At 40.8% G+C, this 26,643-nt stretch overlaps 1 protein-coding gene across 1 annotated transcript in view; it reads right to left on the bottom strand.

Moving 5' to 3' along the window:
* The window catches only part of LOC130552577 (vacuolar protein sorting-associated protein 8 homolog), a 293,391-nt gene that overhangs the window by 18,828 nt on the left and 247,920 nt on the right, over positions 1-26,643 (bottom strand). Inside the window, exons 30-33 of the mRNA XM_057330929.1 lie at positions 18,452-18,536; positions 18,276-18,374; positions 17,628-17,717; positions 9,561-9,610 (exon numbers count right to left, since the gene is read on the bottom strand). Coding sequence (XP_057186912.1) covers positions 9,561-9,610; positions 17,628-17,717; positions 18,276-18,374; positions 18,452-18,536 — 324 coding nt within the window. The remainder of the gene's footprint in view (positions 1-9,560; positions 9,611-17,627; positions 17,718-18,275; positions 18,375-18,451; positions 18,537-26,643) is intronic.

Below are 26,643 nucleotides of genomic sequence, written 5' to 3'. Positions count from 1 at the left end.
AAATACAATGCAATTTTTACTGATTAAATGATAACTGCAGCATTTGGATTTTGCTTTCTTAGATGTTAGTCTTCAAAATGAATAATCTACTACTATATATTTGCCTGTACATCATAAACATAATAGGTGCATTCTGAAAATGAAAAACACATGGATGTTCAATATCAAATTTATTATAATTTTCTGATCCTTAACACAGAATATTTAACTCAACCTTAAAAACAGTCTTAAATGTTAAATTCATTAAAAATAGTTTGATAGATTTCAGATTAGAAAGGGTACTTTAAACTCAACTGAACAAAAAATATTTTGAACGCTTAAACTGCTGACAGTCTGATGTTTTGTGCCAGACTGCGTTAAGGGCTCTTTTTCCACCCCTGTCTCGTGCTCCAGTGGTTTCAGTCCACACCTGTAAAAGAAGAACATACGGTTATTTGATATGTCCAGCATCACATAGTTTACAACACAAATGAGTACTCTACATGATATCAATTTAATGTCAAACAATTCAAAAATGCATCACCTCACAATAACAGAATTATTAGTTGACAAGTACAGTATATACTATATACACTTATGAACAATCTGTTATGTGTAGTCTGCATAATGAAGGCAAAGATGCTGCATCTATGTGCAGATCAATCATTTAACCCCCCTGGCGTCCGAGTGGGTTTTAAATCCTGGAGAAATGTTGTCATGTCCTGAGATTTGTGCTCTTTAGTAATGCACCCATATTTTAATACATTGTTATAAGTGGTGGGACATTATCACGTCGTGCTGTCAATCACACTGAGAACCCTCAAAGGCTTTTCATTTATAATTAGCACTACACGAACCAGAAATATCATGCAAATACAACAAATCCGTGTAATATAATGTACATTGTCAGTAAAAAACAAGGTTCTTGAAGAACACATTAGCGTATTTAAAAAGTAATGGGAACTATCATTCTAGCACTAACGTTACACAGGCTGCAGACAACGATAGCGCGGGCTGCATAAATCTGGTCTCAGAACAGATTACAATTTATGTCCTAACGTTACATCGTTTCTGACATCAGCCTTTTGAGCTTCAGACGTCTGAGGAATTAAAAAGAATGGCATTAAATGGTTAAATATCGTAAATTAGTGTCACTCGTCATAGGCTGTGGTAAAGTCAATTCAATTTTACCTCAGGTGGAAAAATGGCAGGTACACGCAGGCTTACAAAATGCAAAGGAAAATGACGGTCAATTAAGAAAATTTACGGCTTAAGAAAATATGAATTTTACCTTCTTATTTTTGATTATTTCCAGTCCCGACTCGATACACTTGCTGCTCGGTGGAGTTGCCAGCACGCCACTGCTCCGCCAAAGATATCCTTCCGCCGATAAAGAAACTCATCTGTAGTTTGATTTATTTATTTTATTTAAATCATAGCTGTCATTTAACATTTATAGCTGTTATTTAAACATTTTCAACAAAATAATATTTAATTATGTGATATAAGAATAATCTACCAAAAATCTACCAAAACTCAGGAGAACTACTTTGTCAAGTTTTCTCTGTCAGGGGTGTGCTCAACTCCATGCATCACCTGCGCAAAGCAATCGGGTTATGACATCAAGATACTGCGACATCGTTTCTAGGCAAGTGCTTCCTGATCGATCTCGCGGTAGTGTGACGTAGGCCGGTCGGTCTGCGCAGCTAAGTACGAAGTCGAAAGTATCTATCACATTGAGCAAGAACGTCGCTTGTGAGACTCATGTAAATTGACCTGGATTTCTACATTTATCTATCATGGTTGATTTTCATACAGTTAGGACAGTGAAAGGAAGAAAATACTGATACAGGCCTATTGAATTAATTAACAAAAATATTCCAGAAACTCCATTTGCATTAAATACATAACAAAATCAACCTAAATATCTGAGATATTTGTATGTTTAAAAGGATTATCAACCAAATATAAGAACTTTAAAAAGTTCAAATGCATAATATATTTTAAGCATGAAATCATATTCCCACTTGGAACCCATGAAGGTCTCATATGGGCAAAGTTATGTGGGACCCATATTGGTATCCCACACGGGGCCCATATGTTTTGCCCATCTTAAACCTATGCCCATGTGGAGCCCATATCGTCCAGATAAAACCCACATGGGGCCCACATACAAATGTTCAAATGTATGCATTCAAAGGAGTTTAAAGGCATAATATGTATTTTAAAGAATAAAATCCGTGTGCCCACATGCAGCCCATACATTTCTTTGGGTCTACCTTTTGAAAGTGAAGTGTGAAAGTGAAGTGAAAGTGACCTATTTGTCGGGTATGGGTCACCATGGTGACCCATACCCGATATGTGACCTCTGCATTTAACCCATCCAGAGAGTAGTGAACACACGCACAGCAAGTCGTGAATACACGTACACCCGGAGCAGTGGGCAGCTATCACTGCAGCGCCCGGGGAGCAAGTAGGGGTAAAGTGCCTTGCTCAAGGGCACCTCAGTCGTTACCCGCCGGCCCTGAGAATCGAACCGGCAACCTTCTGGTCACGAGTCCGACTCTCTAACCATTAGGCCACGACTGCCCCTTTTTTACTTTTTTTTTGTGGTATGTGGGCCCATGTCGCCCAGATATAACCCACATGGGGCCCACATACCTCGCTTTATCAGAGTGTTCTGGCGCAGAGAAGCCATGTCCAACACACTGGAGTAGAGACCCAGTCAGAGCTGGAACCCTGACAAACAGCACCCCTCAGCACATTAGGTGTGATGCCCTGTTGATGCTTTATATTGATGTATTTATACCTGGAGTAAAACGAATGCAGCACTGACTGTAGTTCAATACTGACATTGTGTTGCTCAGTCTCTCTGCATACTGTGAGTGGTTTTCACTTTGTCTAACATTAATTTCATAGCAGCAGGTATATTAGGTTGCATTTACAGTAAAAATTATGATTATTTGTACTGATTAATAAATCAGTCATAATTATGACATTATGGAGGCAAAGAACCAGCTGTTTTAAAGCAGAGTTTATCTTGTTTGATACTGTAATACCAAGGTCTATCAGAATACTCAATTCTGTTTGATTGGAATTTTTAAAGAGTTTATTGTTATAGTCATACTTCATCTAATGTTAGCGGAATTTAGTAGTATAATTTGTTTTCTGTTTAGTTTCTATTTACCCACTAATGTATGTATTGATGTCTTGTTTTTTAGGGAGGAATTCATTCCTCAACAGAGCCACCTCAATGGATGGTAATGCATTTTCCATGTCTAACGCCGGCTTCACACTGGATGTGTGAGCAGTGTATGTCACATGAGCAGTGTGTACAGAGAGCAGTTCCAAACCCATAGTCCTTTCGCACTGGCAGCGCTTGATGTGCATGCCGTACTTACTTTGTACCAGTGTAGGTGACAGTAAGATTTAATATATTATAAATCATTTAAATGTTTATGTTGTCTGGTCAACAACCTTCTGACAACAGTTGAGTTTTGCCAAATTTTTAAAACACTTATAATCACTTACACGCATTATAGTATTTTTTTTTATTTCTTGTCAACCCATGTGCATTTTGGCCATTAACAATGCACTTTCATATTAATTGAGTGCGAGCAGTGTAACCATCGTAGACTCGAAACTAGTGGTAAAACAGTTGATCCGTGATCCGTAAGGATCGTGCTCTATGGTTGGTAACGCATGTGACCCGCGGATTAACTACGTTTATTCATCATAGAGCAAAAGACAGTTTTAGCGCGTGCACGCTCCCTCTCTCCAGTATCTGGACGAGTACAATATTAAAGCGCATTCTCGCGTACATCTTAATTTAAACTGCTGCGTAAGTGCGTAAAGCGCAAGTGACGCGATCCACATGCAAACTTCAAACATTTTACATTTACATTTATGCATTGGAAGACGCTTTTATCCAAAGCGACTTACGTTGCATTGTTTTATACATTTGTTTCTGACTATGAGCAATCCCCTGGGATTGAACCCATGACCTTGGCATTGCTAGTGCCATGCTCTTACCACTGAGCCACAGGAAAGCTCCAATTCTGACATAAGGGAAATTTTGATTCTCCGCCCACTCATGATTCAGTAACGCATTTAAGAAGACAAGGGAATGTCGGTCGAGATACTTCATGATCGCCACCTCATAACACCTGCCACATTTATAATCTGATCTCTAGAGATCCAGCTGTCAGTTGTTTACTCTGATTGCGCGATTATATCATATTTATTTGTTATACATATTGTCATTTTTTAATGCATGCATACTGTATAACCTATAGCCTAGAAGATAAATACTAATGTTAAATAATCTGTTAAATTAATCTGTTGATATCTTCAGGGTACTTTTACAAATTCATTTTTATACAATTCTTAACCCCTTATATAAGCGCCCCTATTTTTGAGCATTTTATTGATTGCGAAAACAAGTTATTTTGCATTTACATTAGCGTATCCGAAAAATTATCAGATCTGTGACCCAAAATCCTTAAAATTATCCCAACCGTGTGTTTTGTGATCCGTTGCACCACTACTCGAAACGATTGCTTCCTTCTGCTTCAGCTCTGCTCCTGTGACACAAGCATGTGCTGCTCACATGTGCTGTGTAAATGCTCTAATCTGTTAACATGGACACTGGAAAAAATATGTGACTATTGGAACTATTGGAATTCACACTATTAGAAGCTTTTGTATGTTACCAGCTATTCCATGTGTGTACCATGATGTCATCAAAACTAGTTGTTCACTTCCATACACACTAGGAGTGTAACGGTTCTCGGTAAAAAACTGAACCGCACGGTTCACCACCAACGGTTCGGCACGAATGGATACACATTTAATACCTACAACAAATCAAATAACGTAGACAAATTTCAATAGGATTGACGTATGCCGTAATATGACCAGTCATTTATGCTTTCATCACCCGGATGTTGTGAGCGCGCGAGTGCAGGTGAGACCTGAACAGCACATGTTGCTTTTTAAACTACACTCATTCAAGCCTCGCCAATTTAAACATTTAAGTGCAAGATGATGCACAAGAAAACTCGCTTGCGTGCTGTGAGAAGATCCGAAGGGCGCATAAGGAAAGTCTCAGACATGGCGCAAATATTGAGTTGTCTTTGAAGTGCTTAAATGGACAGATTCACACACGAAGTAGGTCAACTTGCCCCTCTTGAGTATCTTAACAAACATAGTGGGTTATGTCTTAAGTGAACGGACGAAACGGACGAAAAACAACGCATGTGTACAGTATCAGTGTACTGGATCGGTTTCATTCTTAAAGCGACAGCAGCATATTCTGTTAAAAGTCAAGGAAATCACTCACTGCTTGTGACTCAATAGCTTCTGTAACTTCAATTATGATTCATCTTTATTTAATTTGTACATATGCAATGTTATGTTTTATTTGATTACTTTAATCCATTTCTACCTTAAAAGGTGTATATATACAGTATCTTATTTAATTTTCTGCTTAGCTCTGTTGTTTTATTGGTGCTGTTACTTGTAGCTTGATTATTTGTTCTTATTTTTATTTGTCAGTAGTCCATTTTCCCTGAACATAGCACAAATCGAACTGAAACCGTGACCATAAAGCCGCGACACAAACCAAACCGTGGGTAATTTGAACCGTTACACCCCTAATACACACTGATTAGATTTTTCCTTTAGGTGGTTGTTACAGAGAATTGTTGCTTTGTTACAGTTATGTGAATACTCTTTTGACAGTTTTTGACTGGATGGATTTGTAATGGGTATGAATTGTTAGATTTTCTTGCAGGTCTTTTGTTTTTCTGTGAGACCCAGCTTAAGACATCAAGAGATCAGATGTTGGCCTGGACAGATGTTGGCTTACAGTACACCGCACTAACTTCTTTGCTGTTCCCTGAATGACTGACAACTACCATGTTATTAAGTAAAACTGAGCACCTGTAAGTTTGTGGAGTTTGTAGTTGTAAAGTCACACATGTGTATCAGTAAATTTAAGGTTTTGTTATGAGCTGCTGTTTTCTATTTTTCTCTCTCACAACACAATAGTTTTACCTTTTCAAAGTCTTCACTGGAGGTGCACAATTATACAAAAAAATGACTAAAATATTTTCTACATATTCCCCATCACAGATGCAACTAGCTTATAATTGTTAACGGGTATAAAGTGATGCCTTTTAATCAGGTGTGCATTATTATTGTGGAGGTTGTCTTTAACAGGAAGACAGATAGGTTGAGAGTGACTCTAGAGGGACCAGCACCACTTCCACTTGTAGCACTGTTTGAAGAATTTATCTTCCAGAATTTATGCATTTGACAGACGCTTTTATCCAAAGCAACTTACATTGAATTGTACTATACATTTGTTTCTAACTATGTGAAAACTCCTGGGATCGAACCCATGACCTTGGCGTTGCTAGCGCCATGCTCTGTTTAATAAATTATTACATACACAGGCTAATTTATCTATTAGTTTTAAGTATTTTAAGATTTTTCATGTGAATTTTTTATGTTTATTACGTTAAATGTTAAATGTTAAGTAATTTCACCAAGATGAAATCATCATCGATTCAATATTATGTAAGCAAACCAATTGCGTTGATTTCGTGTCGAATATGTGTTGTTTCGTCACCGAGCTGAAATCCGTCGATTTTCAGTTAGTTTTGAATGGCGTGACTAGGGTTGCCACTTTTAATACAAAAAAATAAGGGACGCATACCGCGGCGGGGGCCACATCCCTCGGGGGCGAAGGCCACAGTGATCACAGGCCCAATGGAATGCCAGTGGTGATAAATCATTACTTAAAAATATGTTTATAGGAAAGTATAAACACTTAGACATTATAATAAACTATATTTTATTGAAATCTGTGTGAGCAGATGCAGTCAGTCTTTCTCTTTTACAACTCAACAGACATCTCTAATGATCATATAATCAGCTGAGAAGAGAAATTACTAATGAACTTGAGCAATTGTAAAGGGTGGTATTGATCACAGATCTTGGCTAAAATATTTTTCATGGTTTGTAGTAACACCTATCCAAACATTGAAACAGCAAATACATAAACTAACTTCAAACTGTTGCTAGTAAAGTTTTTACATAGCCTATTTCTAATTTTGCAATTTGCTAGGTTATTTTCTTCACATGGGCATTATATTTTGTTTATTAATGTATTAAATGTAATGTTTCATGTAATAAATTAATGCTTATGTGTCTGACTTAACCTTAATAAACAAATCATAATATTACATTGGAATGTGATCCATTTTACATTTTTTACAAATTACAATTTGTGACCCAGTGTGTGAAAACCAGACCAACGGGTCAAAATCTAATTCCGAAATAAAGTTTGATTTTAGCCATTAATGCCACTATGATTACAGTTGTTGACATGGTTTTACTCAGTTAATATTAAATAAATATTTACATTTAGTCATTTAGCAGACGCTTTTATCCTAAGCGACTTACAGAGAATTCAGGGAGCAATATGCGATATGTCATACAGGAGCAATAATAAAATAGGTGCTAATACAAAGTTACTAGTTTCAACAAAAGCTAACCTACAAAACACTAACCTGTTGAGAAAGAGAGAAGGCTCGTTTTTTTTTTTCATTTGTCAAGTATTCACAGAAGCGATGGGTTTTAAGTATTTTTTTTTTAATGTTGTGAGAGATGTGGTTGACCGGACCGAGTTGGGAAGAATGTTCCACCAGGAAGGGGTTGCGAAGGAGAATGAGCTGGAAAGCGATTTACTGCCCTTATGAGAAGGCAATACAAGATGCCGCTCGTTTGCTGAACGCAGGGTTCTTGATGGGGTGTAGGAGGGTGTGAAAGTATGTCTATACAGAATATATATGGACTATATAAACGAAGATATTTATATTATATTTTCACAGACTGTTCTTTATTTCATGTAGAAAACAATAAATCACAAAAAAATGACTTCAGCTGGGTTTTCACAGACTGGGTCACATTTTTAACATTATTTCTAACAAATAGCAATTAATCTGAATATTGTTGATAATCACACTGTCATTACCATTTCTGCTTGGGGAGAGGCTTGGGGTACGAAGAACTGTCTGACTGTGCTTTGATTTTTGTGAGCTCTGTCATTGCGGGAATGCTGCTCTCCGGAGGCATGTTGTCGCACATTAGACCACCATGCGCCACAGAAAACACTCTCCAACAAATTGTGCAGTTGGCTTGATAATAATTTCTGCTAACACTATGCAGTCAAGTATTTTTTTCCACCCACTCTCTGCGGTATTTTTGCAGCCGCTTGCGTTTAAGCTCTGAAACTTTAAGACGCGGGGGGTTACCTCGAGCCACCTCTGCCATAGTTTTAAAATGACTCTCTGCCAAGACTCTGCAGACATCACACTTATGTGTTCATACATAAATGTGATGGTTTTGCTTTAGTTGAAAACTGTTTATTTAAACATTATTTAAACTATTATTTGCTAGATCCTTTCATTGTGATTTTTCCCGCCAATAGGGGGCGGTGTGGCTCAGCCACATGATGTCATCAAATGCCGTTCAATGTATGTAGGCCCGCTCTGTATGTAGATATAAATAGCTTATTCTAAGGTATTACAAAAATAATGGTTCATTACATAAGGTCTTTATACACCTCTGAAGAAATAGTTTTGTATATTATATTGTATTTCTGTCAATAGATCCTCCTAAAAATGCCGTATTGTTCCTTTAATTTATTATTTTTTATTTTTTATACTTAAAAATTTTGTATTACATCAAGTTGTCTAAGTTGTTAAATTGATATTTTCCTTAATAAAAGCTTTATATTTTTACTGTTTGATGACTAGTCAATTCTTGGGCTATGGTTAGACGTCTATTAGATTTTTACTGACAGCCCAAATTCAGCCTAGTTTTAGCCTAGACCCATATTCACCGTCTATTAGACGTATACATGTAATCGTTTAATAGCTGTCTAATTGATGACTAGCCTATTCTTGGTCTATGGTTAGACGTCTATTACATTTTCACTGACAGCCCAAATTTTGCCCTGTTTTAGCCTAGACGTCCGGGCTATGTTTGGACTGCTATAAGACGGCTATTAGACGTCTTTTAGACGCAAAAATTGCTTGCTGAGGAAGCGTCTTCATAAAATGCGTGTGGGATGATTTGCATGAGATGCTGCTTTAAAAAAAATGCTGCTTTAGAAAATACGGGACAAAACCTGTGACGTTGATTCAACATTACCCCGATGAGCAGATTCTGGATCGACGTCGGAGTTCAACATTGTTTCGATGCCGCGAGCGACATTGACTCTACGTCGGTTTGATATTACTATTAAGTAATATTTTAATAACCTTTACATACCTGAAGCGTGCACCTAGCACTAGGAAAATACAAGTATCGGATCATGGCTCGGATTGGCACATACTCAAAATAAAATGACTCGGATCAGAGGCACAAAAAGTGTGATCCCTAGTATAGATCCCTAGGTGCTACCCAATTTAACAACTACTTGTTATTTAGAAAGACGTTATATAAAATAAACGACTACTACTTATTCATTCACTGGACATCATTTGTGTTGCACCGACACAGTTTATTACCTGGGGTCCAGGAGGCACATCAGAAACTGGAAAACCAAGTAGTCATCATCCTGCAGATACAGAGTTCAAAATTAAAATATGATTAATAGAAATTTTGAAGTTTGTTGTCATGTGAAATTACAGCCTCATTATAAATGTAAGACAGCTACAAACTTTGATTTTGAAAATGTATTTGTAAATGCTAAAATTAACATTAACTTGGACTAATAAGTGCAGTAGAAGGATTGTTAATTGTTAGTTCATGTTAGCTAATACATGAACTTACTGCAAAGTGTTACATAAGACCCAACATTTGTTTTCCTTTATTCTGTATATCCTTTATCTTCTCATCTGTGCATGGGTTTGCACAAACAAGGCTTTACTGTGTGGCGCCAAGAAGTCAAACAAGCCTATTTTGAGAAGGGGCTGATAAGTTACATCAGCTGTTTTATATAGGGAGACAATCAAAAACATTCTGGGAGTGATGGCACGAGGACTGGAATTGAGAAAGCCAGACAGTACAGTGCTGAAGGACTCTGTACACAAGAGAGTGCATGCACATACAGTATATCTCAATGTATTTTTTGCAATCTTGTGGTTTTTATGACGTGCAAAGTGCAAATGGACGGCAAGTGATTTTCTACATAGGAATTTACTATCACAAACTAAAAATGCGTAGTTTACGGTTGTTTCAATCAATTAAACCATGGGTCTTCAACCGGGGGTCCGCGACCCCCACGGTGTCAGAATCAGAAATGTTTATTGCCAAGTACAATAAGTTCACATGTACAAGGAATTTGCCTTGGTAGGCTGTTGCAGTTACAAAACAAGACTTAAAAAATCTGAAAAATACATAAAAATACAACATAAAGATTAAACCATACAACATAAAGATTAAACTATATCAATACAACAATTTAAGAATGTCAAAAAAGGCATAGACATTTTGCGCATTGAAAGGATTCACAGTTTTTTATGTGCAGCATAGGTGCAGTTTGAAGTCCATAGTGAGAGTGCTTGTTTTTATGTGCTTTGTGTGTGCATGGGGGGTGGGGGTGTAATGGGGCATGACCCAAAAATGGATCTGAGGCCGTATCTCAGGCATTTTTCAATCTATCAGTACAAAACTTTGTACGCTTCATCGACACCTCGGACTGGGGGTCCTTGCCCAAATGGGGAACAGCGCCACTTATGGGTGGGTCGCAAGATTTAAAAAATGGCTATTTTTCTATGGATTCATCGTGTCATGCCGGATCGAACAATCATGATTCGGTCACGATTGGATGATTGGCCTGTCCGGCATTTGAAAATTTGTCATTAATCGTGATATCTTTTGAACTTCATGATATATCGGCACCAAATCTGACACACGTCAACGAATTGCAGTCCAAAACATACCTTGGAGTTTCAAGACAACGCCAACTAGCGTTCATAAGATATAATTCTTTCATATAATTCTTTATTCTAAAGTGGAGGAATGCCGCATACGGGGGTGGCGCGCCCAGTGTGTGCCAATCGAGGTGGGCTGTAGAGGCTTCGCAGCGCGATCTCTCTGCAAAGCATACAGTCTGCTTGGTATCACAGGGGCACGCCAGAGGAAGACCATCAAGAACACAACAGAGGCAGCTGAGAAGGCCTCTAGATGGCTGTGGATCAAGAGGGGTGATCCGTGTGTAAACTTCTTAGACACAAGTCGGCACTTGATCAATCTCAGCTGGGTCGCCTGGGTGAGGGTGTATGATGTTGAAAGACCCGAAACACCCAATGACCTTAGGTTCCATCACAGATGATGTGTCTAAGTGCATTAACAGATGTATATTTAACTACTTTATAACTCTTGAACGCTTAGTCTGAAATTCGTTTTCTGAAAATCATTATTTCTCTTGGTCCGTGCCGATTCCATTGATGCCTATGTTGTCATTTTCTAACATTCGGTTACTAACTTATTGTAAAGCATGTGAAAAACTTTTTTTTTTCACTGCTCATTTGACAAAAGTGGTCTATTTTTTTCTAAGCTCTGCTCATATGATCTTTGGACCAAGCCACACAGAAGTGGCTAAACTGTTTTTTTTTTTTTCTGGGACATTTTTATGAGAAATACCTGAAAGTTTACTGTGCATGTGACATTGTGTCTTTCTCGTATATTACTATTCTGACTGGATGTAACTTTTTGTGCATAACTATGCAATATTATCTTCTTGAGTTCATTCCCACTTATGTTATATGTTCCTCTACGCTCTCGTTTCAGTCAATGTTTGAAACTCTGAAAGCTCTCCTCGGGATCCTGGGTCAAGCACGTCAACTGAGTGGCACACCTGATAAACTGCAAGCCTCTGATACAAGAGGTTGTGGGTTCGAACTACGTGTTGTGCATTTCTGTACATTTCAATTTAAGTGCACTTCATTGGCATGACAAAATTTATATTTGTATTGCCAAAGCAATTGCAGCTGGGCTGCGTACAAATAGTACAAGTATGTAAACAAACTAAATGAAATGTAATTTTTGTAATGAAATAAAATACTATAAAGTGTGATGTATGTAGTGCAACTTAAAGTGGTCTATAATATATGTAAATATATACAAACAGAAACAAGGTAAGTACAAAATAAATGACATTCTTTCATTGTCACTTCTGACAGCTATTCCTCCTATAAACTGTATTTGTGTTACTTTTGCTCTACTGTCTCATTTCAGCCACTTCAGGGATGGCAGGCAGTGTGCACTATGTCAACTGAGTGGCTCATCAAATAAAACACTAGCCTAGGGACTGCAAGGTCGCGGGTTCGAATCCAAAGAGGCACGCGTGTTGCTTGTATATATAATGTGTACACTGTGATTACATTCTCATCAGTTCTTTAAACATATTCGTTTTTCACGTACATATTGTTCTTGTGGCTGTGCGCTCTCATAGCTGCAACTTTGGTTATTGTTACATATCGCTACTTACACATCTTTCAGCTTTGCTCAGCAGCCCGGTTGTGGGATCAACAGCGTGGAGTCTTTGGGGTCAGCTGTTCGAATCTGGCTGTGGCCGTATTCTATATGTTTATGTAAATTGTGCGGTTTTACTTTGTTGTCACCTATTCTTCTCGACCTGGGCTGGGTGTGGGCATGCTGTGGGTACACTGGCGGAAGTGTGGGCTGGGTACACTGGGGGAAGTGTGGGATAGGTGTGGGCATGCTGTGGGCATACTGGGGCAAGTGTGGGCTGGGTGTCGGCATGTTGTGGGCATACTGTGGCATGTGTGGTCTGGGTGTTGATACGCTGTGGGCATACTGGAGGAAGTGTGGGCTGTGTGTGGGTGTGCTGTGGGCATACTGGGGGAAGTGTGGTTACACTGGGCGAAGTGTGGGCTGAGTGTGGGCATGCTGCTGGTACACTGGGGGAAGTGTGGGCATGCTGTGGGCATACGGGGGAATTGTGGGAAAAGTATGGGCTGTGTGTGGGCAAACTGGGGGAAGTGGGGCCGTGTGTGGGCAAACTGGGGGAAGTGTGGGCATGCTGTGGGTACACTGGGGGAAGTGTGGGCATGCTGTGGGTACACTGGGGGGAGCGTGGGCATGCTGTGGGTACCCTGGGGAAAGTAAGCACATTCTGGGGGGAGTGTGGGCTGGGTGTGGGTATTCTGTGGGAAGTTTGGGCATTCTGTGGGTACACTGGCGGAAGTGTGGGCTGGGTGTGATCATGCTGTGGGCATACTAAGGGAAGTGTGGGCTGTGTGTGGGCATACTAGGGGAAGTGTGGGCAAAGTGTGGGCTCACTGGGGGAATTGTGGGAAAAGTATGGGCTGTGTATGGGCAAACTGTGGGAAGTGTGGGCCGTGTGTGGGTACACTGGGGGAAGTGTGCGCATACTGGGGGAAGTGTGGGCATGCTGTGGGTACACTGGGGGAAGTGTGGGCATACTTTGGGTACACTGGGGGGAGTTGGGCATGCTGTGGGTACACTGGGGGATGTATAGGCATGCTGTGGGTACACTGGGGAAGTGTGGGCATGCTGTGGGTACACTGGGGAAGTGTGGGCATGCTGTGGGTATACTGGGGAAGTGTGGGCATGATGTGGGTACACTGGTGGAAGTGTGGGCTGGGTACACAGTGGGAAGTGTGGGCTGGGTGTGGGTACGCTGTGGGAAGTGTAGGCTGGCTGTGGGTACACTGGGGGAAGTGTGGGGATGCTGTGGGTAAACTGGGGGAAGTTTGGGCATTCTGTGGGTACACTGGCGGAAGTGTGGGCTGGGTGTGAGCATGCTGTGGGCATACTAGGGGAAGTGTGGGCATACAAGGGGAAGTGTGGGCTGTAAGTGTGCACACTGGGGGAAGTGTGGGCTGTGTGTGGGCACACTGGGGGAAGTGTGGGCTGTGTGTGGGCACACTGGGGGAAGTGTGGGCAAAGTGTGGACTCACTGGGGGACGTATGGACAAAGTGTGGGATTGGTGTGGGTACACTGGGGGAAGTGTGAGCTGGGTGTGGGCTTGGCCCCGTGTCGCTGCTTGCAGCTATATTTAGGGGCCAAGCCCCTATGATCGGCCTGTCCGCCATTTTGAAATTTGTCATTAATTGCGATATCTTTTAAAACTTGTGACGTATTGGCATTTAATTAAAGTATTATTGAATTAGTGTCCCGAACGTGCCTGCGATGCTAAAAGACAGCACCACCTAGCGTTCTCATATTGAACTATTCTGAGAAACGTTTTGTGCACTACTATGCAAAATGGTCTTCTTGAGTTTATTCCCACCTATGCCTCTGTTTCTCAAATACGTAGTATTTCTTTTATTTCTGCTCTAAAACTCATTTCAGCATCTTCGCTACTTGCGGCTCTCAAACATCTCCTCAGGATCTCTAACACTCTGTACAAGCACCGTGACGTGGTTTGCTAAACCACAAGCCTGGTGTCTCAGATGTCGTGGGTTTGAATCTCTCCTAGTGCGTTTGTTGTACTTGTGGATGAAGTCACTAATTTGATCTCAGTCTCACCTATTTGTTTCCCATGCGTGTTTTATTTCCGCTTTGCTTTACTCATGCTGTTCTGTGCTGCTCTGGCTCTGTGCTTCTACAGCTCCCGACAGCAACTGAGTGTGCGGCTTAGTGGCGCAACGCGATGGGCTGGTGGCCTCGAGTCTTTGAGGTTGTGGTTTCGAATCCAGTGAGGAGCGTGTGGAGTGTTTTTGTGTAGAGTATGTGCTTCGTTCTTGCCTGTTCTTCCTGAACTGGCCATTTTTCACATGCGTTCCCAGTTTATGCTGTTTTTTACACTCTCTTGGCTCTGCGCTACGCTTGTGGTTTGCCTTCGGGGGCTTGGCCCAGTGGTGCTGCTTGCAGCTCTTGTTCTTCTTCTTCTCCAATGGGAGCCTATGGCAGCTCTATGAACCGTAAGTAGGAAAATGATGAAATTTGGCACACTTGTAGTGGTGGTCCTCAATAGTCCTGTGACCAAATATGGGGTCTCTAGCACTCACTCTACAGCGCCACCAGCAGTTCAAATTTTATATTTTCAAACGGCTGTAACTTTTGATCTCATTGATCTACAGAATATCTATTCGGCTCATGGCATCCACTCCTCACGCTCATCGCATTCCATGTGTTAAATTAAGACTCAAACCATTACAGTAATGGCCATCTTGAAAAGTACAGTAAAGCATTTTTTGGTTTCTAGTCGTAGACATTGTGATTGATTGTTATAAAAATCTGCTCACACTATCTTTGGACTGAGCCGCACAGACGTAACCCTAATGATTCGCTATTTTTCAAAAGTTACGACTTCGCAAACTTTTCAATGTTGTCCCAAACATGGATCTGTGGCCGTATCTCGGCTATTCTTCGATCTACAGGGACGAAACTTGGTTTGCTTCTTCAACACTTCGGACTGGGGATCCGTGCCAAATATGGGAACAGCGCCACCAATGGGTCGCGAGATTTGAAAAATGGCTATTTTGCTCGTAACTTAGGACATGTTTGTCAGAAAATCGTGATCTCGATGTCTACGGATTCCTGTCACAATTGGATGAACGGCCTGTCCGTCATTATCTTATAATATTATCTTATCTTTTGAATCAGTTGATATATCGTCAGCAAATTTGGTACGCGCTATTGAGTTTTTTCCCGGACGTACCTGTGAAGTTTCAAGACAGCGCCACCTAGCTTTCATGAAATTGCTTATAATTCTTGAACGCTTTGTCTGAAATTAGTTTTCTGATAGTCATTATTTCTCCTGGTCTGTGCCGAATCCATTGATGCCTCTTTTGTCATTTTCTAAAATTCGGTTCATAAATTATTGTAAAGCATGTGAAAAATTGTTTTGCTGCTCATTTGACAAATGTGTCCTATTATTTTCAAAGCTCTGCTAGTATGATCTTTGGACCGAGCTGCACAGAATTGGCCGAATTTTTTAATTTTTTGATAAATGAGAAATACCTCTTCAAATTTCACTGTGCCTGTGACATTGTAACTTTCTCGTTTTAAACTATTCTGAATGGATGTAAATATTTTGACAAGCAAGTCAACTGAGTGGCACAACCACATAAACTGCATGCCTCGGGTGAAAGAGGTCACGGGTTTGAAGCCCGAGAGGCACGTGTGTTGCTTGTATATATAAAGTGTGCGTTGTGATTTCATTCTGGGCTGTTCTTTAAACATATCCGTTTTTCACGTGCATATTGTTCTTGTGGCTGTATGCTGTCATACCTACAACTTTGGTTATTGTTAAATATCGCTACTTGCACCTCTATCAGCTTTGCTCAGCAGCGCTGTTGTGGGATGTCAGCTGAGTGGTGAGACTCGCTAAATCACTAGCGTGGAGGCTTGAGGGTCAGTGGTTCAAATCCAGCTGTGGATTGTGTGTTAATTGTGCGCTTTGTGAATTAAACCATAAAACCACAAGGCGTTTTTATTGTGTAGCAAAAGTTGAAGGGGTAAACGTGAGTATTGAAAAAAAAAAAGAAAAGTGGCTGAAAAGTGAATCTGTGGTGAGGAAGAGCCAAGGCGGTTAACTTTCTAAAACTCTAGATGTGGTAAAACTAGGGATGTAAAAATTCACTCAACTAATGATGCGATGCGATTCACTATACTGATCTCTCAATACAATTTAACCACGGTTTATGTTTGCAAAATGAGTTGAGACAAATAATAAATGAACAACTGCCCTTTTATCATTTCTCAAAAACTTCACATCTCTTAATTTGTCAAATACAAATATATTTTATGTCAAATAACAAAACTAAACAGCAATTTAAAACAAATTCCAAATCAAATAAAAAAATAATAATACAAAAGTATCTTTAAAATTAACAAACTAAGACTTTGTGTGTGCTTTTCCTAACTTGTATTTGTTTTTTACATTTAAGAAATATCAGCATATCCACATTTACCAAGTTTGCAGTAAACACAGCGACCCCTGCTGTTCAAAACACGTATTACGAGTCATTAAACATCTCAACTGACTCAAATCTTCACTTATTATAATAAACCGGATCACAGTGAATCGTTACATCCCCAGGTAATACGTACCTAAACAACCATGAGGGAAACCCAAATTTCTGTCAAACCTTACTTGTAATCATTTTTTGCAATACTCAACTATTGCTATAAAATAAAATGCCTTGTGGTTTTCATGGTTAGATCGATTTGAACAACCATAAATGACACAAAACCGGCATTTGGAGTTTGTGAATTCCTAGAGAATTACTTCCTGCAGTGACCACTTAGCACAGTTACATCATGTGCAAACAATCTTTTGGAAAACAATACATGCAGATTTAAACCTTAATTCCTACAAGATCACCCTTGCTTAACACTTCAGGAATGTGTGTGATAACAGCTAGACCACTATTATATAGTGAAACTTCTATAGGCATCTCATACACTTTTTGACTAATGAATTTCAGTTGTTTTTCAATTAGTCATAATACTGGATAATGCTAATTATTCAGAGATTGCACTTAAAATAAGTAATGTCTAGCCACTTCAATATTTTAAAGCTACGAATTAAGGTGTGTACATAAGAAGGTCAAAATATAATGATTTGTCTATCATAAGAACCCTGCCTTTAAAAACGTAATATATCAAGGAGAGAGGGACAAATGATTCATACCTGCAGATCTGTAACAATAGAGTGCACTTTGTCTGAAAAGTGTACCGCTATTAGCGCTGTTGTCTTAACTGGGTTGATGTTGACCAGATCCTGCAACAGAGAAATCATAATAAGAACCAGTTTGAACTCATCAAATCAGTGAATCGTGTTTCATCAGAGCAGTATTACTTAAGCAATAAGGTAGGAAAGGCTGTGCTTGAATAAATCATTACTAAAGGGCATTGTTAGGCACAAAGTAGAGTGCCTGCAACTAGCCTGAAGTACCTTACTGCTTTTCTAAAATGGTTACCATACAATACAAATATTAAAGCCAAAAAATATGTGTCAATTCAACTTTCATGAAGTAAAATCACTTGAAGTCTTCCTTTCGCTGGATATACAGTCACTCATCGACTGTGAACAGCAACAGAATGATTTAAATTGCTCAGTGTGTTTTGTGAATAACGTAACACCACACAGCTCAGCACCAATCAGAATCATGTCTGCAACTAACCATTTTATAAGTATATATATTGTAAACTAAAAAGAAGCATAATTCTTTGGTAGGAAGTAATTTACACAAAGAACATATATTTAACAAGATAGTTCTCAGACAGAGTTCTGATGCGTACTAGGAAAGAAGTCATTTGAGGCCTCTTTTTGACTCACCTTGATGTGTTGTAGTGCTTTGACCCGCACAGACTGTTTCTCATCTAAGGTGTAGTCCGACATAGATAGGAAGGTATGTATGTAGTTAAAGAGCTCTTCCTGTAGTAGAATAAAGAGATTCAAAACACAAATACAAGGAGTGACAGGAAAGAAAGTAAGCATGTGGAATTTAATACCTTTCTTAAAGAGTCTTTAAGGTAGCAGTCTACAACTCTGTCATAATGGTGTTTTCTGTCATACATAAACTCACAGACTTGGTAACTAAAAACAGTTGGAAAAAAGAAATACAACATTAGGATGCAATTTATTTTGTATAGCCAATAGCTCCGACATTCATTTAACAGTTACCTTGTGATTTTTAGGGACTATTATAAGCTTATTCTTTTGGTAATACCCATGATACATAGGTGAATCTCACAAAAAGCTCAGGAGTCAGGGCATGCATCAAAATAAAGGAATTTATTATTATTATTTATTATTATTATTTATTTAACTATATTTTAACTAAGGAAAATGATTTGATTTTTGTCTAAGATCAATTTAATTAATGATCATTACAAAATTATCATTAGGCAAGGCAAGTTTTTTTTCATACCCAAAGGCAATTCAAAGTGCTTCACATAAAAATGGTTTACAAAGGAAAATATAATTTATAATGCATAAAACATCTTTAAAATTTTAAAATCACAAATACGACTTTAAATGACAATAACAAGGAAATAAAATTGATTTAAAATGTGTATAAAAAAATAAAACGGTGCAGTTGGTATGAACCAGCACAGTGCTCAGGTTCAGGCACGTGCACAGATAGGGCTCAACCTGTCTAATGCATCTAAAATATTTTTTTTGTATTCATGTATTTACGTTACATTTACGCATTTGGCAGAAGCTTAAGCGACTTACATTGCATCATCCTATACATTTGTTTCTAAGTATGTGCAATCCCCTGGCATCGAACCCACGACCTTGGCATTGTAAGCGCCATGCTCTTACCACTGAGCTATAGGAAAGCTACTTGAAGTCTGAGAAATTTGGGACCGAGAGAGAGGGCTAGCATGTGCCTGCACTTAAACATTTCATCTTTCATAAATCAGATTTTGGCCAAATGTATTTTACAACAGGAAAACATCACCCATATATCTACAACAACATGTTGATTAAAAGGAGAAACGAATAGTCAGCAGAAGTCTGCAGTAGTGCGTAAGTCTGCTATTTAGCCTGTTACCTTGTTTTAACTGTTGACTGGACTGTTGCCTGTTGTTAGTTAAGATTATTTGAGCTTGTTTATTTAATTACTCGTTGACTGAGTGCTAAGGTGTTAGCGTTTTTCTTCTGTTGGGTACTGTGTTACTGAAGTCACATTAAGTTGCCGTTAGCCGCTCGTTACGGCTAGACATTATAGTTTTGCACTCAAAAGCACGGTGCTAATTGATCACTGTTAGATCCGTGGCCCATTCAAGTCGTTCAGGATTTGTTTTGCTAATCGAGAGGGCGTGTTCAGCTGTATTCTGTTCGCGCTAATCAAAACACATATTTAAGCGGTGCCACTGCGATGGCCCGGTAAGCATCAGCCCTCGTGTTCAGCCCTCCTCGTGTGAAGACCAATGAGTGTAAAGACCTGCACGACTCCACCGAGCAAAGACACCGGCAAGGCACATCAGTATATTTAACATAAATTTGCTTTTATTTAATTGTATACTAACATCATGTGTTTTCCAGTTTATTCCTGTACTCCACCGCAGAAAGTGTTCTCACCCAAGACGCAAGGCATGACGCGCTCACTCTCACAGGCGTCCCATTCACACCTCCCCTTCTACACTTCTGTCTCTCTCTGTGGGTCTCTGGAACTGTCAGTCAGCTGTGAACAAGACTGACTTCATCCATGCTTTTGCTAGCCAGTCTGACATTCACATTCTACTGTAGGTCTTACTGAGACATGGATTCATCCTGAAGATTCAGCAACACCCGCTGCTCTCTCCACAAACTACTCCGTCTCTCACTCTCCCCGCCAAACTGGAAGGGGAGGAAGCACAAGTTTGCTTATCAACAATATTTGGAAATATTCCACACTATCTTCTCTATGCAACAACTATTCATTTGAATACAACGCTGTTAATATCACTTCTCCCACTCAGCTCAGTGTTGTTGTAGTTTACCGCCCATGAGGTCCTCTTCGACCTCGTTCGACCTCACACGCCTCACCACAGCCGGTACTCACAGATCAGGAAACCAGCTTGATCTCATCTACACCCGTAACTTCACCACAGATAACATTACAGTCACACCTCTTCACATTTCTGACCACTTCTTCATCACTTTCAACATGCTCCTTCCTACATGCACTACACCTACACCACCACCCGTTTATTGTAGACGGAACCTTCGCTCTCTCTGCACTAGCACCCTCTCTGCTAAAGTGACATCCTCTCTTCCCTCCAACTTTGCATCTCTAGATGCTGACACTGCCACCAACACCTTATGCTCAACACTTACATCCTGTCTATATAACCTTTGTCCTCTGTCCTGCAGACCAGCTCACGCCACCCCCTCCTGCCCTTGGCTTTCTGACATCCTCCGTGAAAAACGAAGTACACTCAGGGCTGCTGAAAGGAAATTGTGCAAGACCAAGAATCCTACTGGCCTAAGGGACCACCAGTCACAACTGTCCTCTTTCTCTGCTAGTGTTACCAGAGCTAAAACTTCTTTCTATACCACCAAGGTGAGCAATGCACCTAACACTCAGCAGCTTTTCAATATAGCTGCACTCACCGGCACTTTTCCATCCACATTCAAACTGGCCCAGGTCACATCCCTACTTAAGAAACCCACATTGGACCCCTCTACTCCCGACAGTTACAGACCTGTCCCTCTCCTCCCATTTATTTCAAAAACACTTGAAGGGCAGTTTTCAACCAGGTGTCTTCCTACCTATCCCAGAACAAACTACTGGATGAAAAGCAGTCTGGCTTCAAAACAAACCACTCCACTGAGACTGCACTGCTATCGGTCACAGAAGCACTGCGGCTAGCCAAGGCAGAATCTAAATCCTCGGTCCTGATTCTGCTAGACCTATCTGCAGCGTTTGACACTGTCACAATCACCAGATACTGCTAGCAACCCTGTCATCTCTAGGAATCACAGGCACTACTCTCCGCTGGTTCAAATCCTACCTCTCCAGCAGATCCTTCAGGGTGTCATGGAGGGGCTCGCTGTCCACTGCTCACAACATGATCGCTGGGGTCCCTCAGGGATCAGTGCTTGGACTGCTGCTTTCTTCCATCTACACGACATCCTTGGGACCCATCATATGGGCACATGGCTTCTCGTATCACTGTTATGCTGACGACACCCAGATATACATCTCGTTTCACCCAGACGATATCACTGTAGCAGCTCGCATTACAGCCTGCCTAGAAGACATCTCAGCTTGGATGAAAGAGCATCACCTCCATCTAAACCCTGCCAAGACAGAACTACTTGTGTTTCCGGCACAACCCACGGTGCAACACGATCTCACCATCCAACTTGGCAATACCACAATCACTCCATCCAAAACAGCCAGGAACCTCGGAGTCATATTTGATGAACAGCTGTCCTTCAATGATCACATTGCAAAGATAATGCGGTCATACCTTATTCAACATTAGAAAGGTTAGACCAGTGGTCACCAACCCTGCTCCTGGAGATTGACCGTCCTGAAGATTTCAGCTCCAACCCCAATCAAACACACCTGAACTATCTAATCAACGTGTTCAGGTTTGCTTGATAATTACAGACAGGTGTGCTGAAGCAGGGTTGGAGCTGCAGTCTGCCGGACGGTCGATCTCCAGGAGCAGGGTTGGTGACCACTGGGTTAGACCCTATCTCACTGAGCATGCGGCACAACTCCTTGTCCAGACCCTGGTACTCTCAGGGTTGGACTACTGAAATGCTCTCCTTGCTGGTCTTACTGCAAAGGCTATCAAACCACTCTAGCTGGTTCAGAACACAGCAGCACGCCTCGTCTTCCAACAGCCCAAAAGGGCTTATGTGACAGCCCTTTTCATCTCTCTCCACTGGCTACCGGTTGAAGCCCGTATCAGATTCACGTCACTAATGTTTGCCTACAGGACTATCACTGGATCTGCACCGGCATACTTTCACACCCTCCTACACCCATCAAGAACCCTGCGTTCAGCAAACCAGCGTTGTCTTGTATTGCCTTCTCAAAAGGGCAGTAAATCGCTTTCCTGCTCATTCTCCTTCACAACTCCTTCCTGGTGGAACATTCTTCCTAACTCAGTCCGGTCAACCACATCAGTCACAACATTCACGTTTGTTGCAGCTGAAGTCAACTGAAGCACGTAAGTGTAAATGTTGCTTTGTTTACTACCGTCGTGTCACGTGTTGAAGTCGCGTTTGTTCTCGTGCTGGTTTCCAGGAAGTCTATTTAAACTGTGCACTCGGCCCAGTTTGTGGAAGAAGCAGTTTGTTGCAGCTGAAGTCAACTGAAGCGCGTACATGTAATTGATTAATCTTGTCCTATTGAGTTTAAACGCAGTTTCGTTGCTTTGTTTACTACCGTCGTGTCACGTGTTGAAGTCGCGTTTGTTCTCGTGCTGGTTTCGCGTGTTATTGTGAGATATTGGAAGGCGTGTCCTGCTGAATTCAATTTCGTGATTCCGAAGGGTATAAAAGTGTGATTGACACCGCGGCAGCATTCGCGGCAGCCTATTCTCATGCAGCCCTCATTGCGTGAAGACCGAAGAGTGTAAAGACCATCGACTCTACCTGCGAGACTCCACCGAGCAAGGAAACCGACAAGGCACTTGAGTATTGCACTTCAGTATTAACTTTTTGCACTTCTATTTATTCTCTTCTTGTTATTTGTTATTTATTATTCCCCATTTTTGACTATGTGTTTTCAAATCCCTATTGTCACTACAACTCGTAAATCTCCTGTATCACGTAGAAGGCAACACAATGCTAATAACCTCAATTACATTTCCCATTGGTATATGGAACTGCCAATCTGCTGTAAACAAAGCAGATTTCATCACAGCTATTGCTAAACATTCTGGTCTTTCTCTTTTAGCACTTACTGAAAACTGGATCAAGCCAGAGGACACTGCCACATCGGCTGCTCTCTCAAATAACTACACTTTCTCCCACAGCCCATGCATATCAGGTAGGGTTGGAGGAACCGGTCTTCTTATCCCTAACGACTGGAAATTCAAAAAGCTGGCACCCTCGCGTGACAACATCTCCTTCGAATCACATGCTGTTACTATCATCCACCGTGTTAAAACTCATGTTGTAGTTATCTATCATGCTCGCTCCCCTCTTCCTCTCTCCTATCTGAAGATGATGTTTCCAAGGTCATGCCTTCGAACCACCCAACTACCTGCCAGCTAGATCCAATTCCCACTCATCTCCTCCATGCCATCTCTCCATTGGTTGTTCCCGCTCTGACCCACATTATCAACTCGTCAAACACTGCTAGTACATTTCCCACAATCTTCAAAGAGGCCCATATTACCCCATTACTGAAGAAACCCACTCTTAATCCTGCACTGTTAGAGAACTACAGACTGGTATCTCTACTCCCCTTCATTGCTAAAACTCTTGAACGTGTTGTATATATTAGGGATGCCACAATACTCAATATAATATTGAACCGTTCGGTACGACCTCCACGGTTCAATACGCGTATGTGAATTGCGGTTTTTCGGTCCATGCGTTGTATTACTCTCTGAACTGGCTCTGTTCTGCATTGTCTACGCGCTGAGACGAATAAATGCCTCTTCGCGAGTAAATATCCAATCAATGAGCGCTAAACTTGCGATGCTGGTGTCAGGTTTCACACTCTAACCATGGCGAGCGGTGGAGAGAGACTGAAATACGGGGATGCAACCGCGTCTTTCATATCTGTGGTGTGAGAACATTTCGGATTTGCTGTCGACTATGATGACGATGAAACAAAAACAGTAAACAAAAAAATGACTGTGTGCAAGCACTGTTTTACTCGAATGACCTACTCAAATGGAAATACTTCCAACATGACTAAACATCTGCTGCACCATCACCCTGCGTTGTCACTATCTAGAAGCAGGATTTTGCAGGTAACTCAGTCGACCAAAAAGCAACAGTCCCTAGACGATTCCATCCAGCATTCATACCCAACTGGTTCTGAGAGACACAAAACAATTATAAATGCAGTAGGGGTGTTCATTGCTAAAGATTTGCAACCGTTCTCGGTGATCGATGATGTGGGCTTTCGACATCTTACGAAAGTGCTCGACCCCCGCTACAAACTACAGTCGCATACTTTTTTTTAGCACTGAGGTAATTCCCGACCTCTACGAAAAGACACGCAACAAAATCGAAAATGAATTGGCTAAAGCACAAAGCCTTGCTCTTACAACAGATAGTTGGACCTCGCGGGCAACAGAGAGTTATCTCACAGTGACTGTTCATTACATGTCAGTTTGGGAAATGAAGAGTGCCGTACTCCAAACCCGTCCCCTGTATGAAAGCCATACAAGCGCTAATTTAGCAAAAAAATTGACAAATGCAGCGAATACTTGGAAGTTGTGGAGGCCAAACATGTTACTTCCAGTAACCACTGATAATGCTGCAAGTAATGTGCATGCAATTCATGAAGCTGATGGGTTGGGGCCACAAATAAGTTGCTTTGTGCATGTTGTAAACCTCACAACCAAAAAAGCAATGTCAGTCAACAACACGGTGTCCCACCTCCTGGGGCGGATCAGAAAAATAGTGACTTTTTTCATAAAAGCACCACAGCCCACCATGTTTTCACTGATAAGCAGGAGATGTTAAAGTTGCCCATACACAAATTAATATATGATGTCACAACTCATTGGAATACAACACATGACATTTTGGAAAGATACACAGAGCAGCAGCCTGCCATTTATTCTGCTTTACTGGACAAAAATCTGAAGGCGTCTGTCAAGAACATAGCAATGTTGAATGACAATGAACAGAAACTGGCAGAAGAACTGATTCAGTTACTCAAACCACTGAAAACAATGACAACTCTCACGAGCAGTGAAACCACAACCACTGTATCAATGATCCTTCCTCTAAAAGAGATGATCCTTAAATCCATGGCACCAGCAGACCAGGACAGTCCAACAGTCAAAGAAGCCAAAGCAGCCATTACAAAGGATCTGATAAAGAGGTACTCTAACCCTTGTCTTCAGCATTACCTCCAAATGTCCACAGTCCTAGACCCTAGATTCAAATCCCTGCCTTACCTTGATGACGGCTCTCGTGAAACACTCTACAGGAACATCATTCAAGAAATTCTGAAGCATCAACATCAGGTACTACGTTTTTTTTTAACTGTGTGTAATTTGGATTGTGTTATATCTGTTATTATTACACATTGTTTTCAGAGATAAAAAATAATTATTAGGGCCCGAGCCCGGAGGAGCAAGCCACCGGCTTGCACCGTAGTGCAGAGCCCTTTTGTTTCTGTGTTGTTTATTATTAGGGCCCGAGCACGGAGGAGCAAGCCACCGGCTTGCACCGTAGTGCAGAGCCCTTTTGTTTCTGTGTTGTTTATTCTTCTTCTTCTTCTTCTTCTTCTCCCTCTTTGATCGCTAATTTGAAGGCCTAAACATGCTCAAAAACTCACAATAATTTGCACACGCATCAGACCTTGCAAAAATTTACGTCTGATATGGGTTTTAAAATTAGGCGTGGCAAAATGGCTCGCTAGCGCCACCTAGAACTGCCCAGGCCACTACGCAATACGTACATGCACCAAATTTGGTGGGCTGATAGAACTCCCCGAATCATTAAGAAAAGTCTCTTGGAGCATATCTCTAAACCCAACAGGAAGTCCGTTATTTTTGATTTCCTGTGCAATTTTGTAATTTGTTTCAATTTCCAGTCGTCGTACTTTAACGAACTCCTCCTAGAGTTTTAATCCGATCAACATCATCTTCATGTCATTCTAATCTTAAGGCCTTTGCGAAGCTAAATTGCGGAGATCCTGACTTTTCATGGGGGAACGTGACCCTGGCGGCCATCCAAAGTTTGGCGTTTCGCCATGAACAGGAAGTTGTTGTAACTCAGGCCTACAATGTGCAACAGGCCCCAGACTTCACCCAGACTTCACACATTTGATAAAAGTCCTGGCCTGAAGACATCTACATGGTAATATTCAGATACAGTTATAGCGCCACCTGCAGGAAACAGGAAATGGCATGTTTTAAACAGTTTTTAACTGCTCATAGAGCTTCAAACAGGTCAGCATCATATTTGAACTGTATAGCCAGTATGATCTTCAGACCTTTGTGATGATACATTTCATGATCCTGACTTTTAGTTGAGGGGCCTGTGCGTGGCGGCCTGA

This window comes from Triplophysa rosa, linkage group LG4 (genome assembly GCF_024868665.1).
Source record: "Triplophysa rosa linkage group LG4, Trosa_1v2, whole genome shotgun sequence".
NCBI classification, from domain to species: domain Eukaryota; kingdom Metazoa; phylum Chordata; class Actinopteri; order Cypriniformes; family Nemacheilidae; genus Triplophysa; species Triplophysa rosa.
Note: the sequence above shows the minus strand (reverse complement) of the source record. Positions and strands in the feature narration are given on the sequence as shown.